Below are 18,092 nucleotides of genomic sequence, written 5' to 3' on the forward strand. Positions count from 1 at the left end.
TATGAAGCTATTCCTAGTAGAAATGGACCCCTCAGATTGTCAGCTCCCTCTCAGGAAGGAAAACACTGAATGGGTAACTGGGATTCCTGAGAATCGGTTAAAGAGCCATGGGCAAGACCAGGTGCTAAGTTCATACTTGCTGACTTTTAAATTAACAGAGGTTTTTGTTTTTACTTCTAGTTTTAAAAGACTAATTTTAGAAATATAACCAAAATTCAGTTAACATGAAATATTTACTAAAATGTCTGCAAACCTGTAATTTAAAGGCAAAACACACATTTCTCCTTCGGTAAAAACAGGTCCCTGGTGGTTTAACAACAAACCCAGTTTAACCTGCTGTATCAATTGATGCCAGCCAAGTCAAAATTTTTCAGGGAAATTTCTAAGATATTCCTTAATTATGTTAATTACTAACTTAAATCAATAAGTGTAATCATTGCCATTATTCAGCTAAAATATTTTCCCACTATAGTACTGTAAGTTTTCACTGTTGACATCATTATTGCTTAAAATTTTAAGTGGTCTATTTCAGAATAAAATATTCAAAAGTAAGAGATTTTCAGGTTTAATAATTATCAAGTATATGGTGCGTACTTGAACAAGAGAAAGGCTTTGGTCAGGAATTTCTATAGCAGCAGTTGGAAAATCATTTTACAATGGATGACCGTATACTCACTAGCTCAGCGAGAGATGCTCATGTGACTAAGTATTTCAATCAAAGTAAGTTCTTAAGAGATGGAAATAGTCGAATCGTAGCGTAAACTAACATCAGCAAAAATAATGCATTAGAATGTAGGATGACCAGTAGAGATAAAAGCTAAGAGCTGAAATTAAATGCCCTGGAATGCTGGATGCCAGCACTGCATCCCATGATTCAGATCCCAAATGGTCTGCGGCAAAGACAGAACAAAGAATTCAATCTAATACTAAATTAATTCTGTCTGGGATCTGAAAGGTTAATTGTCAAACATTCTTAGAGCAGCCTTTTATAACAATATGAACATGAATTATCCTTAATTAAAGTCTACATATATTACAAAATAGCACAAACTCTTGCTAAATTTCCCTCCAAGTGTTGCAATGTGTCTAGAAACTCTAAGTTCTTTCCAAATGCAATGCTAATGCAGTCATATTATTCCAATAGGAATATTCTTACCTCATCTACTTCTAAAACTGGATAAATTTGAGTGATGCCAAAAGGAAGAGAGAATACAGATTACGGGTTATTTGATTACCCTGACTAATGATTTCTCCCTCTGGGGCTTGTCTGGCATTTTCCTACCCAGGGCTTTTTGCATCCTGGTGGTTTTCTGTTAGGAACTCAGGAATATCTCTGCTTCTAACCGCAGTTTCCCCAAGGTCAATCAGTTTTTTGTCACTTAGAAAAAAAATCATTAATTTCCCTCAGGGCCCTGCACCCAGTGGTGGGTAAGGCAGAAATGCCACTGGGCAACAAGTAGAGTCTAAACAACAGTAAGAACTATAACCAAGTTACAGTCTCCAACAAATGGAGGACCTGAGCTGGAAACAAAACTGTATCTTTTCTAAAATGGTGTGTGTTGAGGAGGTGTATGTGCTTATTGAATTTTCAGATACTATTGTATATGCCTATATATTTTGAGGTGGGAGGTGTTAAATAGAGCCCTTAGTGGTTTTTGTCTGTTTGGCTGGTTGACTTTAAAAAATCTGACTTCTGACCTTTAATAATTAGCTTCCTTTGACTAGGAGTTCCAAAAGTGAACATATTGTTTTTTATGAAATGATAGGCACCGGTGGAAAACAGAAATGATGCTGAGAAAATTAAATGTAACATACAAAAATTAAACAGTTTGCTTAGATTTATAAGCTAGCATGTCAGCTTCTGCGGGCATTTAGCTCCTATAGCCTGTTATGCAAAATGAGCTCTCCTCTGAGGAAAAGAGGGACAACTTAATGTGGTATGTTTTATCCACTTTACTGGAAAAGACCTTTCTTTCCCAGTGTTCTTGTACAGGGGAATTTTCTGAGACTTTAAAGAAATGGCTACCGGATTGAGTTCTGAAGCTGATGGAAAGCAGTAACAGTGTCAGGATGCCGACTGTAATGCCATCATCTACTTAAATGGTCTTTTTTTCCACTTTTCCCACCCCCAAGTCATGGTTCAAGCCCTTTATATAGACATACATATTTCTTTCCTTTCCCTCCCTGACTTCCTGTGTCTGAAATGTACACTTATGTCCACAGGAGATGAACTGTGAAGATGAGATGGCCAAACTACCTCACATAGGGTTATGGCTCAGTCACTATAATATTTCCTTTTTATTTTCATTTCTTCCACAGCCATGTGGAAGACCTTCCTTCTAATGTTTTTGTGGTGTAGAGAGTTGATCCTTCAATATTATTCTTGGAGGAGTGGCAAGAAAAGGGTGGCAATAATTACCTGTTTGACTAAGGTATAATCTGATCTTTGGGATGATTCATATGTTCTTAAGCCTGCAAATTAACTGATGCCAAAATAACTATTTGAGTATAGTAACTATAGGAAAATTGGTGCCCATCATTAATTCTTTTCACTCTTGATTTCTGCCATCATTTGTTAGGAAAAAGTTTAGGCCTTTTGGCAATGTAGACAATACTTCTCTGGCTAGCCTGCCTTTTTCTGAATCATCTTTTCATTAATTTCAAATAATAAATAGTACTACTACTACTACTACTACTACTACTACTACTACTACTATAACCCAGTCTAAGAACTCATCAAACTTTGTTGGGTGACTGACCCAATCCTTTGGCTACAATCTTTTAAAACGAAAATAAAAAATATCTTCTAGTCTCCACCTCACCTGCAGAGTGATACTTTATCATAGCTATTTTATCATAGCTATTTTTTCTGCATTTGAACAGCATGATATACTGTGCAAAGCACTTTCATTTATATTGTCTGGCTGTGACCTCACAACCATTCTGTTACGAACAGAACATTTCTTTTGTTCAACAAACATTTACTAGATACCTACTATGTGGAAGATATATATACAACTCCCTACTTCCTTTTGCCACCTGAACATCTATTAAGAATGGCAAAGTTTCAATGCCCTTAACCAAGATCCTGATCTTCCCAATAAACCTGCTCCAACCACATCTTAGATGATGGCAACACCAAACTTTCAGATACTCAGGCCAAAACTTTGGAATCAACCTTGACTTCTCTCTTTCTCTCATATTCTACATCCTAACTGCCTGGAAATCATAGCGGCTGTACCTTCAAAATATATCCAGAACTTGACCATTTCTCATCTTGCTGTCTTCCCAGATGCATTGTCTCTAGTTTGATCAATGTAATAGCCTCCTAACGAATCTCTGCTTAGCCCTTCAGTCTATTCCCAATACAGCAGCACAAGTGTTGAAATGTAAGTTAAATCACATCACTCTCTGGCTCAAAACTCTCCAAGGGCTTCCCTTCTCACTCAAAGTCCTCAAAGTGATCCATAAGGCTCTACATAACCTGTTCCACTCTTCCAATCTCTCTAACCTCATTTCCTAACAATTTCCCCCTCATTCACTCTAGCTGCACTAAGCTCTTTGCTGTTCCTGCAACACTGCTGGACACGGTTCTGCCTCAGAGCCTTCGCATTGGCTCTCTCCTCTGCCTGGCACTCTTCTCTCAGTCAGTCACGTGGTTTGCTTCCTGATTTCCTTCAGGTCTTTACTCAGATAGTACCTTCTCAGTAAGGCCTTCCCTGATCACCCTACTTACACCTGGCAATATCCCATCACCAACTCTCTATTCCCTTTTCCTTCTTAATTTTTCTCCACAGCTTCTACCACCATCTTCACCAGTCCACAAAGCCTAGGTTATTCTATGATAAACAACCCCAAAGCTCAGTAGCCAATACTTAAAATTAATGTATCACTCAGGCAGAGCCCACTGCAGGACTAGTTGCTTTCTAGGCCTCTCTCTTCTAGCAGTGACCCAGGGATCCAGGATGTTTCTATTTTGTGGCTTGACATGCTGGAGCGTCATGGATTGGCTCTTACATGCTTTGGACTGGAAGTGACACATCTCATTTCTGCTCACAGCCCTCTGGCGCCTCCCAACTGCAAGGGCCTAGGATGTCTGGAGAAGCTTTGGTGCCAAACCATTAGGCATTCTATATATGTTTCTTACTTATTTATTTAATGTCTTTTTCCATTAAATAGTTCCATGATGGCAAGGATTTGTGACAGTTTGGTTTACTGCTGTATCCCTAGTGCCTAGTATATTTATTGGTCAGAACATTTGTGGGGTGAATGAATGGGAGGATGAATGAATGACAGGCTCATAGCCTGTGGGAGTAGATAAGCCAACAGTTTTAGAATGAGCCAAGTGCTGTAATGTAGGTAGACAAGTCATAGGGAGAAGCACTCAGCTCTGCAGAGAGATGTAAGAAAGACTTCTCAGAGAGGTAATGTTTGGATGGACTTGAATAGAGCAGGCCTTTATCAAGGAAAGAGGAGGTGAGGGACAGAAGGGCCATTATGCACAAGACCCAGAGGCATGAACAGCTCTGCCCATTCAGAGGAAGGCCAGGCCCAGCTCTGTAAGAATGAAGGTATAGGGACAGTGGGGGGAAATGAGGTCTGAAAGGTTGGCAGGGGCCAGCTTGCACCCAGCCTTGTAAACTTCACCAAGGAGCCTGAACTTTATCTTGTGAGAAACAGAAAATTCATAAAGACTTCAAGCAAGGGAATAAATGTGATTATGTTTGGGCAAAGATCTGGAGAAATTTATAAAACAATGAGGAGTGCCATTTTCTTATTTAAAATTCTGTTCCTCACCAACCTTGGAATTAGTCCCACATCCTGAGGAGAGCCTAGCCTTTCATGGTCCGCTTTTTTCTGCAGCCTCATCTCCCACTACTTGCTCACAACAGTCTCTGCTACCAGCATGTCAAGTCCAGGCAGATCCTGAACACACTATGAGGTGTCAGGCCTATGTGTCTGAAGAGACATGCTCAAGGTCAAACAGCCAGGAGAAGCCTGCTGCCTCTCATTCTGGGGCCCTTTCTACCCTGCCACATGCTTAAAGTAGGCACATGGCAAAGTGTCCATGACAGGTTGTAGGGGCTTTCCTTTTCTGGTATTATCACTGAGCAAACACATGGCCCCAGACTTTCTTCATGGGATCAAACACACTGGGCCCAGGGAAGAGGGTCTCCATCTCAGGGGCTTCTTCGATGTTAGCTCCCCTGGCTGGTAAGCCCAGTGATCTTGCTCCCAGTAGCCTCAGCCCTGGCCTGGTGAGATCAACCCAACATATTAGCATCTGTTCCTTCCATCTTCTACATGGGAAAGAATCACATAGTTATTCTGGACATTCTAGATTAAATGCTGACATGGCCACATACATGGAGTGCAGTAAACCACATGGTCCTATTAAAGACCCTGAAAGAGGCCACTTCCTTGAGTTTCTCACACTGAAGTAGTAGCTGCTGGCAGCTTCTTAAGGGTGATGTTATTCCTATCATTTATGAGAGCATAGGAAAGAAAAACTGTATTACCCTTGAGAAGCTCCTCCTACAATTAATGGGACAGGATAGGATTTGTCTCCCCTCTCCTCCTTCATTTTCACCCCACCCCATCACAGAACAAACAAACTGGGAGATGGGCTCAGTGGTAAGAAAGATCTTTTTTTAATCTACAGCTGTGATATAAGACAGGCTGGATATTAGCAACAGAAAGATGTGTTTGTTTTATGGGTGTGTTTGTTTCCAAAGTGTCTTAACCCTCCTCTCCAGCTCCACTGTGGAACATACTAACTGGACTTGACAAAGCATGAACTAGGATCAAGGGAAGAGGGCAGAGGGGTAAAAAGGGAAGTCTGTGTATGGTGAGGAGATGGGAGGGGGGGAATCGTTAGGGAAGGAGACCAAAAAGAGGAGTCTCCCAGATACTGAGTGAAAGTTGGACTTGAGGTGACTAGGCAGGAAAAATAAGGAAATGTTTTCCAATATCTAGAGCTGAACTGTTCAATACAGTAGGCTCTAATCACATGTGGCTATGGAGCACTTGAAACGTGGCTTGTCTGAATTGAGATGTGCTGTACATATAAGGTACACACTAGATTTTGAAGATTTAGTATGAAAAAATATATATCTCATCAATGATTTCTTTATATTGATTACATGTTAGAATGATGATATTTTGGATCCATTGGGTTAAATAGATGACATTATTAAAATTAATTTCATGTTTCTTTATACTTTTTATAATGTGGCTACTAGAAATTTTTAAATTATACCTGTGGTTTGTGTTATATTTCTACTGGACAGCACTGCTGCAGACTGCATATTAACAATATTTGATAATAAGATTTCATACCCTTATAAGACATGACAATCATAAGTCAGGGGTCATACAAGCTTAAAATATGACTTATTTAGCAGCTAAATAGATTTTATTTTTCACATTTGTCAAGTTAGTATCTTTTAAGAAGATAAAATCCATATCAAACCCCACCTTCAGGAATAAACCTTCTAGAGATTGAGATGAAAATATTGCAAGAGTGTCTACGACATTTCAAGAAAATGTATGCATTTTCAACTTTAGTCCCAAAGAAAGGGATTTAATATGAATCTTTTAGACTATAGAAAAACATATTCAAGAGATAGTAAAAGCACCAAGGGACAAGCAGGTTTTGGGAGGGATAGATTTTTCCCTGTTTCAAATTTTTTTCTACATTTGTTTTTTAACCTATTTTTTAAATTGGGGTTTAGAGAACAGGAAAGAGGCAAAAAAAAAAAAAGTACCTCTAGCAATGTCAAGGAGGGTCTTACAAGAGTTTCTCTGTAAGGACATGTGGTTCTCAGGATAACATAAAGGGCCCCTCTTGCTCTGTTCACTATCAAGTGGACAAACCAGCAGCTGAAATGCCTTCCTTCCTTCCTATTGTGGTTTCCAGGGCTGAGTGTTCCCTGCCCATGTCCTGCTCTCAAGTGGACACTGCCTTTTATTGTGGGTTAAAAAGTCATTTCCCTTTTCAACACCATTTTTCAGAAAAGCTATTTCCCTAGAAACTCCCACCTGTTACTTCATCATGTTAACTGATTCCAGGTGTTAAGAAGAAGGTGGCTTGGGAGATGAGATAATCATGGAAGAAAAAATTGTAGCAGAATCCTCACCTTGTGCTCGGCAGATGTCCCATGGGCATAGTGGTGAGCGCTTAGGCCTTGCGAGGTGCCCACGCCTCCTTTTGCCACATTTACCCAGAAACTATCTTCTGAGGTGGGGACCGGACTCCCTGCAACCAAGGTAAGGCCTGAAGTGTTGATCGTCAGTGTTCGCTCAACAGATCTAAAACAGTTCAGAATTCCTAAGCAGATGCGCTGAAACAAAGAAAGAACAGGGTCATGACCCTGCCTTTGCTGGCCCACCCTACAGAGTGAAACTCACTGGGGCCCCAGAAGTTGGCAGGTCAACCCTACTGCTGGAAAAGGAACACACCGCCCCACAAAAGGCCTGGTTTCATGCAAGAATCAGAACAAAGAACAAAGTGTAAAAATGCATTACTACCAGAGTAGCAGGAAAGCCCCCTTTCCAGACAACCAAGCAATTCAGATACATGCAGGGCCATCCGCATACCTGCAGCTCCCTGATCCTCAGGTGGCGCAGATACAGAAAGGACAAGTAGGTCCCCCTCATCAGGACAGGATCTCTATCAATGGGCCCAGTCCCGTCATCCAAGCCCAGCAGTTGTAGGGCCACTGCATAACTGTACCTTTAGCAGGAAGGAAAAACAGAACAAATGCCTTTCTCCTCAAAGTGGTTCAAAAAATTCACATATACCATACTGAAGTCATTTTATTTCACTTCACAATAGCCACTTTTTAAAAATGCCCTGGAAGGAAAATAATGGCTCTATATGTATAAATTCAAAAAGAAATTTCTCTTAGCAATCACTCTCATTAAAAATTCCGTCCTAGGGTGAAACATTAGTTATCTGGTCTGCTGTAACACTCTTGCTTTTATTTCAGCTTCAAATATTTTTGAGTTAATATGTAACCTACACATTAATCAGTCACTCAATTTTCTCCACAGTGTTTATTCCATTTCCTTGAGTCACCAATAAATGATTTCATTTTACCCTGTCTCTTTCTTCTGCTTGACAGGCTCATTAGCACACTGGCTAAGACTTATTTGTGCTGGGTCATTTTCATCTCGTTCCACTGAAAGATCATCTTCCTTCATGTTTTCATTCTAGCAAAAAAGTAGCATTAGTTGAATTACATGAACATTCACAATATTATTAACAAAATCAAAGTTGGGTCATCACAAAATTAAATCTCATGATCCAAGGCACATTTAGATGAACAAGGAGAACAGCCTTATGATCCATTTCAACCTGACCTATGAAAATCTGGATTTCTACAATAAATTAGAGGTCGCTGTTTTTACTATGATTCATCTTATGAAAAGTGGACACACATATTTGTAGATGTTTGGAACCTCGAACCTCTCTAATCTAGTCTTGTCCCAGGCTGAGAGAGATCAGTGGATTAAACTCCTCTACTTTTTAGCTATATGATTTAATCATCTAAAGTCTTGATCCTGTTTTCACGTTTGTAAAATAGCATGAAATTGAAAAATAAGTTGCTGTGAGAATTAAATGTTAGAATGTGTGTAAAGCTCAGTGACTGGTACCTCATAGGTGTTCAGTACATGCCAGTTCTCTCCTGGCCAGGGATGGCAGTAGTCAGTCAGCCCTGTAGGATCTATAAGAATCTGTGGTTTACACTTATTTCCATAGACATCTTTCCTAATGTCGAGAACGATGAGGTCATGCACCCAGGGCCCTAAGGAAAACTGTGAGGAAGGTGATATTGACCTATGGTCCTACCCCTGCCCTCTGGGCAGCCCCTTTCTTAGTTGCCCTCTCTGCCTGAACCTGGGCATATACCCCATTCTCATAAGATGTGCTCTTTCATAGCGGCACTGATCCTCATGAAAACACTGATTGTCAATGGCTTAGCTGGGTTACTTGTATTCTAACAGTGGTTCTCAGAATTCCAGCAAGTCCTTATGGTAGAAACTGTTGGCTGTTCCCCAATATCCATTCTCCTCTTCTCCCACAGTACTTGAATATGTAGCTTGGCACATGGCCACCCAGATAAAGATGACTTTTCCCAGCTTCTCTTGCAGCTAGGCGTAGCTATGTGACTAAGTTCTGGCCAATGGAATGAAAGTAAAAATGCCATGTGGCAGCTTCTGGGAATCACCCTCAAGTGGCAGCTTCCCCATTCCCATTTTCCGTTCCGCTGCTTAGCACATGAATGTGACAGCTGGAGCTCCATCTCAGACCAAGTGTTGATCTCAGGTATGGAGGCCACATTTGTTGGAACTTCAGGATGGAAGTAGCATGGGCCCCTGAGGACTCCATGAAGCAGTCATCACATCAGCTCTGTACTTCCTACCCCTGGATATTAATATGAGGGAAAAATAGAGAAATTTCCATCTCCTTTAATCCTCTGTTATTTTGTTTTTAACTACGACTGACACACAAACCTAATCTTAACTAATAAAGTCCCCAGGACTCTAAAGATAGACTACCAGTTTTTATGACAGGCAGTGGGGAAGAAAACTTTGGACAGGGATATTGGGAAGAGACAGTGAAAGAGAAAGTTGTCTAACTGGGTATCTCTAAATGGCTTCCCATTCTGCCTGTGGGCAGAGGTAGCTCCTGTCTGTTCCAGGTAAGTATGTACATCAGTGTATTTCTGTGTAAACATCCCACAACCCAAGGACTGGAGAGGACCCTAGGAGGTGACATGGTGCACTCCTGTTCCTTAATATAGGAACACAGGATCATCATCTCTCTGTTATTTAAAATAAAAAAAAATTCATAGGAAATCCATGAGGGGGGTTGAATTTTGATAGTTTCTATTTGACCCAGAATATTGGGTGAGAGGGGCTCTACCGAAGCCTTTTACCTCTGGGACTTATATTGCTCTTGTGTTCAGCATTGCCTGATATGGCTCCAGACGGAAGCCTAGGAGTCACAGTTTTTCTCTGTGGGGTTGTGACTTTTTCAGCTGCTTCTAAAATTACCCAGAATTACACAGGAAGGAATAGGAAGTGATGTCAAGTTACAGTGAAAGAAACTTTGAAGGAATGACTGAACAAACCACAAAAATACTGTTGGACCGGCAGATTGCCAGGAAGAAAGGAAGCGGGCACAGCAGGCTAGGGTGAGTAAAGATAGACAGCCCAGCATCCTCCCGGAAAAGCGAACCAGCCACAGCCCACAGAAGCAAACTGCTTAGGAAATGCGGTAAGTCCATGAGTGTATTCCCCTAAGAGAACTGGACACAGCGTAGTTAAGCAGAGGGCTAATGAGAAACCAGAATGTCAATACCACCTGTGTTCATTCTCTCTTCCTGGGTAGGTTAATTCTTTGACATTTACACTGCCTTGTGGCTGGGTCTTTGAAACCAGAATGGCTGAGTTCATGTTTTTTGACAGTTCAGGGATTTCCACTGATTGCCAATCTCATTTTCTCCCGGAAAATTGGCAGGGGCAGTGGAGTGGTAGGTAGAGTGGAGGGAATAATTAGGGGAAAAGTAAGCCTATTATGTATTTCCCACCTGCCCAAATGTCTCTACGGTTTACTTGTGTATACCCACAAACTAAAAAGACTAGAAGGATATATACCAAATGTTAACAATACTGTTGTTATATTTGGGTGATAGAATAATGGGTGATTTTTATATTCTCCCTTGAACTTTTCTATATTTCCCAAATTTTCTGTGATAAATACATGTCACTATTGTCATCAGAAAATGTTTGTTTTTAAAATGTCCTATTGAACTTAATGACGAAAGCCAGGAAAAAGGTGTTTCATGTTTCCCTAAACTTCCTGTACATTGGAGCTACCACACACAACACCACTTTTGTGAGAGCACGCCACGTACTCACTATATTGCATTATCGCTGGAGATGGAGGGGGGCAGGAACACAGATGGGGAAAACGGCTGTCCCCTTCTTCCCTCCTTCGTGTGGCCAGTGAGAAGACGCAAAAGAAGAGGCAAAGGATGCAGTGTTTTCTGCCACTTCACCACTCCATAAAGTTAAAGAACAGCGACCAACGTAAACTGTAGCTTTAGAAATATGATGGTCGATAGCAGTATTTAATGTCTGTACACAGCCATTTTAATAATCAGGTGTTTTTGAGAAGAATGGAATTGGACACAGTAATAGAATTACAGGTCTGGGAGTATCTACGCAGGGGTAGCCGGTCCTTCTTCTGATCAGGACTACAGTTAAATTATCTTAAGTTTTCTTCAAAAGAATATCCCAAAATGCAGTCCATCTGGATCAGAATTAACTCTTTCTAGTTATACATCGTTGTCAATTAACAAGCACATGAAAATCTGACCTTTCTTATCTCCCAAACCCAGATCTTTAAGTGTATGTGGAATTAGAATTGTGTTTAAAGAAAAGCCTTCAATGCTAATAGTAAATACAAAACATTTAAAAACTCTCTAAAGAAAGGTTACTGGCCAACAGTATTTACTAAGAATTTTTCAGAAACTGTTCTGCAGTTGCACTACATTTAGTGTCTGTATTCTCTCAGAGCTGTCAAAATGAACAGTCCTCTGAGGTTTGCCTTCCTTCATGCAGAAGGCCCTTAAGAAAGTTATTTTTCATAGGGTATTGGTGTTCAGAATCAGGATGCTGCCCAGCATACACGTGCTAAAATTCATACTTGACTGCTATGTGCTTGCAAAATAGTAACAGAGCTTTAAAATTCATATCCACATTCCTGTGACTCCTCCCAGTTGCCACCTTTTCCTTAATCCTAATCTCATCTGACTAGTATTCAACATTCAGAATGGCAACACACTACTATTGGTGCTCTGATACTGCATAAAGCGCTTGACCAAAGCAGAAATACTGGAGGAGGTCACAAAGTAACACCCACAGGAAAATGTGAAGGAAGGTAGAAAACTATTGGTTGTTGCCTCAGGGTTTCCTTCTTAAACCCTGGGCTATTTTCTGTTCCCTACTTGGATAGCTCTTCTCCAGGTTGTGTGCATGGCTGACTCCTTCTTGTTCATCAAATTTCAGCTCAGATGCCCCCCACTCTGAAAGATCTTGGCTGACCTCTCTATCAGAGGATGTTCCTCTCTACCCCACTGCCCTCTACTTCTCGGTTTTCTGCATGGCACCCACACATTAGAGATGTAGATTTACTTCTTTCTTACTCGTTTATTGCATGTCTCTTTCCTTAAGCCCAGCACAATTCATGGCACAAAAGGTAGTACCCATGCAATTATCACTGAATGAATGAATGGGAAACTGGAAAACTTGTATGACACTAATATGTAGGGTAATCTGTGTGTGTGTGTATGTTATGTTTCTCCCCATGCTCCACCTCTAGGAACTATAGATATTCTAAGTCTGTTTAGGGTCTATTTACCATAAATCAGCTTGAAAATACAGTGTTCACATTTTTCTCCCTTTGGTCAATTCCAAGAACAACTAGCCAGTAACTAGCCAGAGGAAGTGGTATTCTTTCCCTTCTTTCCTTCCTTCTTCCCTCCTCCCTCCTCCTTTTACCACTATTGGCCCCCAGGAGTTTAGTTCCCCCTACTCTCATAGCCAAGGAGGAAAACAGATTTGTGGTGATGGCTCTCAGATGTTAATACCAGAACTTCCCAGGTAATTTCATCAGCATCATTGACTGTCAGGATCCTAGGAGCAGAGGTCTTGTTCAGAGATACCTGGGCTCACTCTGCCTTCACTCTCCTCCTTTCTTCCCTATTCCCTGTGTCCTCCCCCACAAGTTTGGTTCAAGAAGCAGAAGAGTCAGATGTTTTTAAATTTCCCCTTGTTAGTAGAAGGTCTTCCTGAATGCTGACATATACCTCAGTGTGAAACAGCAATGGACTAGGAAAAATGTGGCTGTTTTCTCAACTCTGGCAGGATATTAGCTGAGGAGCGGGTATCACTGGTAGCTGCATACCCTGTCAGGGAGTTCAGGGGCCAGGGAAAGCCATGCTATGATATGCTGCATCTCCTCCTGGTCTGTGTGGACAACTCATTTTTCATTAGATTCTCTAGATTTTTGTCTACACAGATTAAAAAGGTATAGAAGGGGTGTGTGTGTGTGTGTGTGTGTGTGTGTGTGCGTGCATGTGTGTACACAGAGGCATGCTTCCAGCATGTGTTTGCTTACAGCCAATCTGTAACTCATTAGATGCATTTCAGGCTTCACTTTCCCCCATACCCACCCCGGGATGGTGGACCATGACAGTGCTTCTTTCTCTAGCATTTTACTAAAATTCTCCATACCTGTGACTTTATGTGTGATTTTTAGTCACTCTACAATTATCTTTAGGGGTGAAAGTAATAGAATTATTATGCAGAATGGGCTCACTACAAATTCATGCCCTCTTACTTCGACTGGGCTCTCTGAGCTACATCGTCATATTCTTTTCTCGCTGGTGGTCCTGTGGCCTTCCCCCCACAGCGATACCCCTCCTCACATGCCACTCATACCTTCTACCTCACTAATTCAGACCTCCTCCTCCTCTCTCTCTGAGACAGCCGGGGCCATTCACAAGCTCCAGCATCTTATCTTTTGCACCTGAAAATTCTATGTACCTCATTCACCTCAAGGGAAGTGATGCCATTCTCCTTTTCTCAAAATTACTCCTCCACCTGGTTTCTTCATCCCATACCCTCTTCTTTCCCCAGGGTCACCTGTTTCTCAGATTTACCCTTTCATGTCTTCCATCTCTTCTCCACTGCTCCTTCCTCTCAGACTATAAACATACCAGGTCTTCCCATCTTCAATAAGCAAATGAAACAAAACTCTTCCCTTAGAGCAACAAACGAATAATAGCCAATTATAGTTTCAAAAATCTTATAGTTCCATTGTAAGGATAAGTACCCACTAGCTTTGTGTAGAAACATCCTTTCATTGCCAAACTCCATGCCTATCCTATGTAGCAGCTACCTAAATGGCTGCCCTGCCTCCAATCTCTCCCTTTTTCAATCCAACTAATAGCCTGCTACCACATTAATCTTCCTAAAATACAGGTTTGTATATATATCACTTCCCTTATAGGATTAAGCACAAATTTCCTTAGTCTGGAATTCTGGGCATTCACAAGATGCCCCTACCCGCCCCCCCACCCCGCAAAAAAACTTCTCTTCACTCTATTTCCACGTGACTCTTCCACTCAACCTAACTGAGCTTGAACACTCCATATACCGTATCTCCTCTGCACTGTTGTTCATGCTTCCCTCCTGGAATAGGCTCCCCACTTCCCTCTCTACTACCACTTCCCTAAGCCCTATGCTTCCTTCAAGCCCAGCTCAATTTCCTCCTCCTTCAAGAGACTTCCCCCAATAGAACCAACCCTGTGAAGATCACTTTCTCTCTAAATACAATATTTAACATCTGTCCAACTCATCTAGTGTTCAGCACTAGACTGTGCAACTTTGCATTGGTATTTACTGGTTGAGTATAAGTCCCGGCAGCAAGAACATCTTGTATTACACCTCTTTACATCCCTCTTTCAAATTATCATTTAATACTTTTTATAATGAAAACAAACCCAGCTAGGTATACAGCTTTTAGGGGAGGATCTCTAAAAAAACTACCAAAGTAAATTTCTAAGGTCTACACACAGGTGGTGAGTTGAACAGAAAGGCGTATTGGTTATTTCTTCCTGTTGTACCTGGTAGAGGTTGATGTTGCTATAAATAGTCTCCCAGATTTGGTCATAGTTGCCCTGATGCAAACCCTGGGAAGCCACAAATGTTGGATGAGACGAAGCCAGCGAGACTGTTTTTGCAGCATGATCTTGGAGCACTTGCATTACTCTCTCAGGGTTGGAAATCTTGAGTAGAAGAGAGAGGAGAAGGGATGGTTGGGAGAAGGGTTATTCCCTACTTTTCAGCAAGAATCTGGTCATGTTCTCATGAATAAGAAAGAAGTCCCAGGTGGGACTTTATTCAATTAAAAAATAAAAGTAAACTCAAACATCATGATTCCCTTAGGCATGTTCCTCCATTCAACACTGTACCTATTCATATGTACACAGCAACTCATTTAAAATTCTGTGACAACCCCCTCAACACAACAGCAGGTGCACCCCCACACGTGTTGTGGCACCAGTGAAAAGATAAACACTCATCAGTTTTGGGTTTGTCTACTCCTAGGAAGCTGTGAGGAGATAGAGGAGGAGGCAGCTGGGTAGTGTGAGAAAAGCACAGGCTTTGTAAGGACACAGACCTGGGCTCATATTCCTGCTGGAATCCTGGCTTTTCATGCAAAGCAGGACAAGTCAACCTAACAAGAACGCTAGTGAGGTCTCTCCTAGGATTGCTGCAATAATGCCTGGCATGTAGTAAGTGCTGAATAAATGTTCCTTTTCCTCCTCTAGAGGTAAAAAAATCAAATAATAGTCCCAGAGCTGAACTTCTACTTCAACGATACACATATTAATATATTTCAATTATTTTAATACCACAAAGAACCTCAAAGATAATTTAGTCCAATCCCCATCAAAATCCCAGTGGCATTTTTGTTGAAGTAGAAAAATTCATCCTAAAATGCATATGGAATCTCAAGGGACCCCAAATAGCAAAAATAATTTTGAAAAAGAAGAACAAAGTTGGAGGACTCACACTTCCTGATTTCAAAACATATTACAAAGCTACATTAATCAAAATGGTGTGGTACTGGCATACACTAGACATATAGACCAATGGAATAAAATAGCGAGCCTAGAAATAAACCCTTGAGTGTATAATCAAATGATCTTAGTAAGGGTGCCAAGACCACTCAAAAGAGAAGGGGACAGTCTCTTCAACAAATGGTTCTGGGGAAAAACTGGATAGCCACATACAAAATAATGAAGTTGGATCCTTATCTTATACCATATACAAAAGTTAACTGAAAATGGATTAAAGATCTAAACATAAGACCTAAAACTTTATAAAACTCTTAGAAGAAAACAGGGGAAATTTTTCATGATATTGAACTTGGCAATGATTTCTTGGATATGACACAAAAAGAACAGTCAAAAAAAAAAATCAGGGACTTCCCTGGTGGTCCAGTGGTTAAGACTTTGCCTTCCAATACAGGGGTGCAGGTTCGATCCCTGGTCAGGGAGCTAAGATCCCACATGCCTCGTGGCCAAAAAACCAAAACAGCAGCAATATTGTAACAAATTCAATAAAGACTTTAAAAATCGTCCACATCACACACACACAAAAATCTTAAAAAAAAAATCAAACATAGACAAACATGACTACATCAAACTTAAAAAATTCTGAAGGACAAAATTAACAGAGTGAAAAGGCAACCTACAGAATGGGAGAATATATTTGCAAATAATATATCTGATAAGGGGTTAATATCCAGAATATATGAAGAACTCCTACAACTCAACAATTTAAAAATCAAATAACCCAATTAAAAAATGGGCAAAGAATTTCAAAAGACAGTTCTCCAAATATGATATACAAATGACCAACAAGCATATGGAAAAAGGCTCAAAATCACTAATCATTAGAGAAATGAAAAGCAAAACCACAGTGAAACATCACCTCATATCTATTAAGATGACTAATGTAAAAAAAAGAGAAAGAAAGAAAATAACAACTGTTAATGAGAATACAGAGAAGTTGAACCCTTTTGCACTATTGGTGGGATTGTAAAATGCTGCAACTACTATGGAAAATACTATGGAGCTTCCTCAAAATAAATTAAAAACAGAATTATCTTACAATCCAGAAATTCCACTCCTGGGTACATATACAAAAGAACTGAAAGCAGGATCTCAAAGAGATATTTATACATCCGTGTTCATAGTAGCACTATTCACAACAGCCATGATGCGAAAGCAACCCAAATGTCCAACAACAAATGAATAGATAAAATGTTGTGGATACATACAAAGAAATATTATTCAGCATTAAAAAGGAAGGAAATTCTGACATATCCTACAACATGGATGAACCTTGAGGACATTATGGTGGGTAAAATAAGCCGGTCACAAAAAGACAAATACTGTATACTTCCATAATATGTGGTACCTAGAGTAGTCAAACTCATAGAGACAGAAAATAGAATGGTGGTTGCTAGGATCTAGGGGGAGAGAGGAATGAGGAGTTACTGTTTAATGGGTAAAGAGTTACAGTTTGCCAGATGAAAAGAGTTCTGGAGAGGGATGGTGGTGATGGTTGTACAACAATATGAATTACTTAATACCACTGAACTGTACACTTAAAAATGGTTAAAATGGTAAATTTCATGTTTTGTGTATTTTACCACAATTTAAGGAAAGAGAAGGAAAAAAGGAAAAAAATAATATGAAGGGATCCCATGTAACCCTCACTCTGTTTCCCCCAATGTTAATATCTTGCAAAACTATAGTACAGTATCACAACCTGAATATTGACATTGATACAGTCAAGATATAGAACAGATTCATCACAAGGATCCTTCATGTTGCCCTTTTACAGTTACACTCCCTTCCCTTCCCCTCCAGTCTCTCCTTAACCCATAGAATCCATGAATCTGTTCTCTATTTCTATAATTTTGTCATTTCAAGAGTATTGTATAAATGGACTCATACAGTATTTATGGGATTGAGTTTTTTCACTCACACAGTTCTCTGGAGATTCATCCAGGTTCTTGAGTATCTCAGTAATTTGATCCTTTTTTATAGCTGATTGCTATTTCAGGGTATGGATGTACTTCAGTTTATCCACCCACTGAAGGACAACCAGATTGTTTGCAGTTTTTGGCTATTGTGAATAAAGCTGATATAAATGTTCATGAAAAACAAGGAAGAAGGAAATCTGGTCACATGCTACAACATGGATGAACTTTGAGGACATTCTGATAAGTGAAATAAGCCAGAACAAAAGGACAAATACTGTATGATCCTATGTATATGAGGTATCTAAGAGCAGTCAAATTCGGAAACAAAGTGGAATGTGCTTGACAGGGGCTAGGAGGAGGAGGAAATAGGGAGTTGTTTAGTAGGCAGAGAGTTTCAGCTTTGCAAGAGAAAAAGTTCTGGAGATCTATTTCACAACACTGTGAATATACTGAA

At 40.3% G+C, this 18,092-nt stretch overlaps 1 protein-coding gene across 1 annotated transcript in view; it reads right to left on the reverse strand.

Annotated features, from left to right (window-relative positions):
- Positions 1–18,092, reverse strand: part of LOC113610794 (uncharacterized) — a 72,013-nt gene that overhangs the window by 3,615 nt on the left and 50,306 nt on the right. The window contains exons 11-14 of the mRNA XM_027089204.1: positions 14,703–14,864; positions 8,102–8,214; positions 7,600–7,735; positions 7,140–7,343 (exon numbers count right to left, since the gene is read on the reverse strand). Coding sequence (XP_026945005.1) covers positions 7,140–7,343; positions 7,600–7,735; positions 8,102–8,214; positions 14,703–14,864 — 615 coding nt within the window. The remainder of the gene's footprint in view (positions 1–7,139; positions 7,344–7,599; positions 7,736–8,101; positions 8,215–14,702; positions 14,865–18,092) is intronic.

The sequence above is a fragment of the Aethalodelphis obliquidens genome, unplaced genomic scaffold (genome assembly GCF_003676395.1).
Source record: "Aethalodelphis obliquidens isolate GAN/ISIS:26980383/991018 unplaced genomic scaffold, ASM367639v1 scaffold3, whole genome shotgun sequence".
Lineage (NCBI taxonomy): Eukaryota > Metazoa > Chordata > Mammalia > Artiodactyla > Delphinidae > Aethalodelphis > Aethalodelphis obliquidens.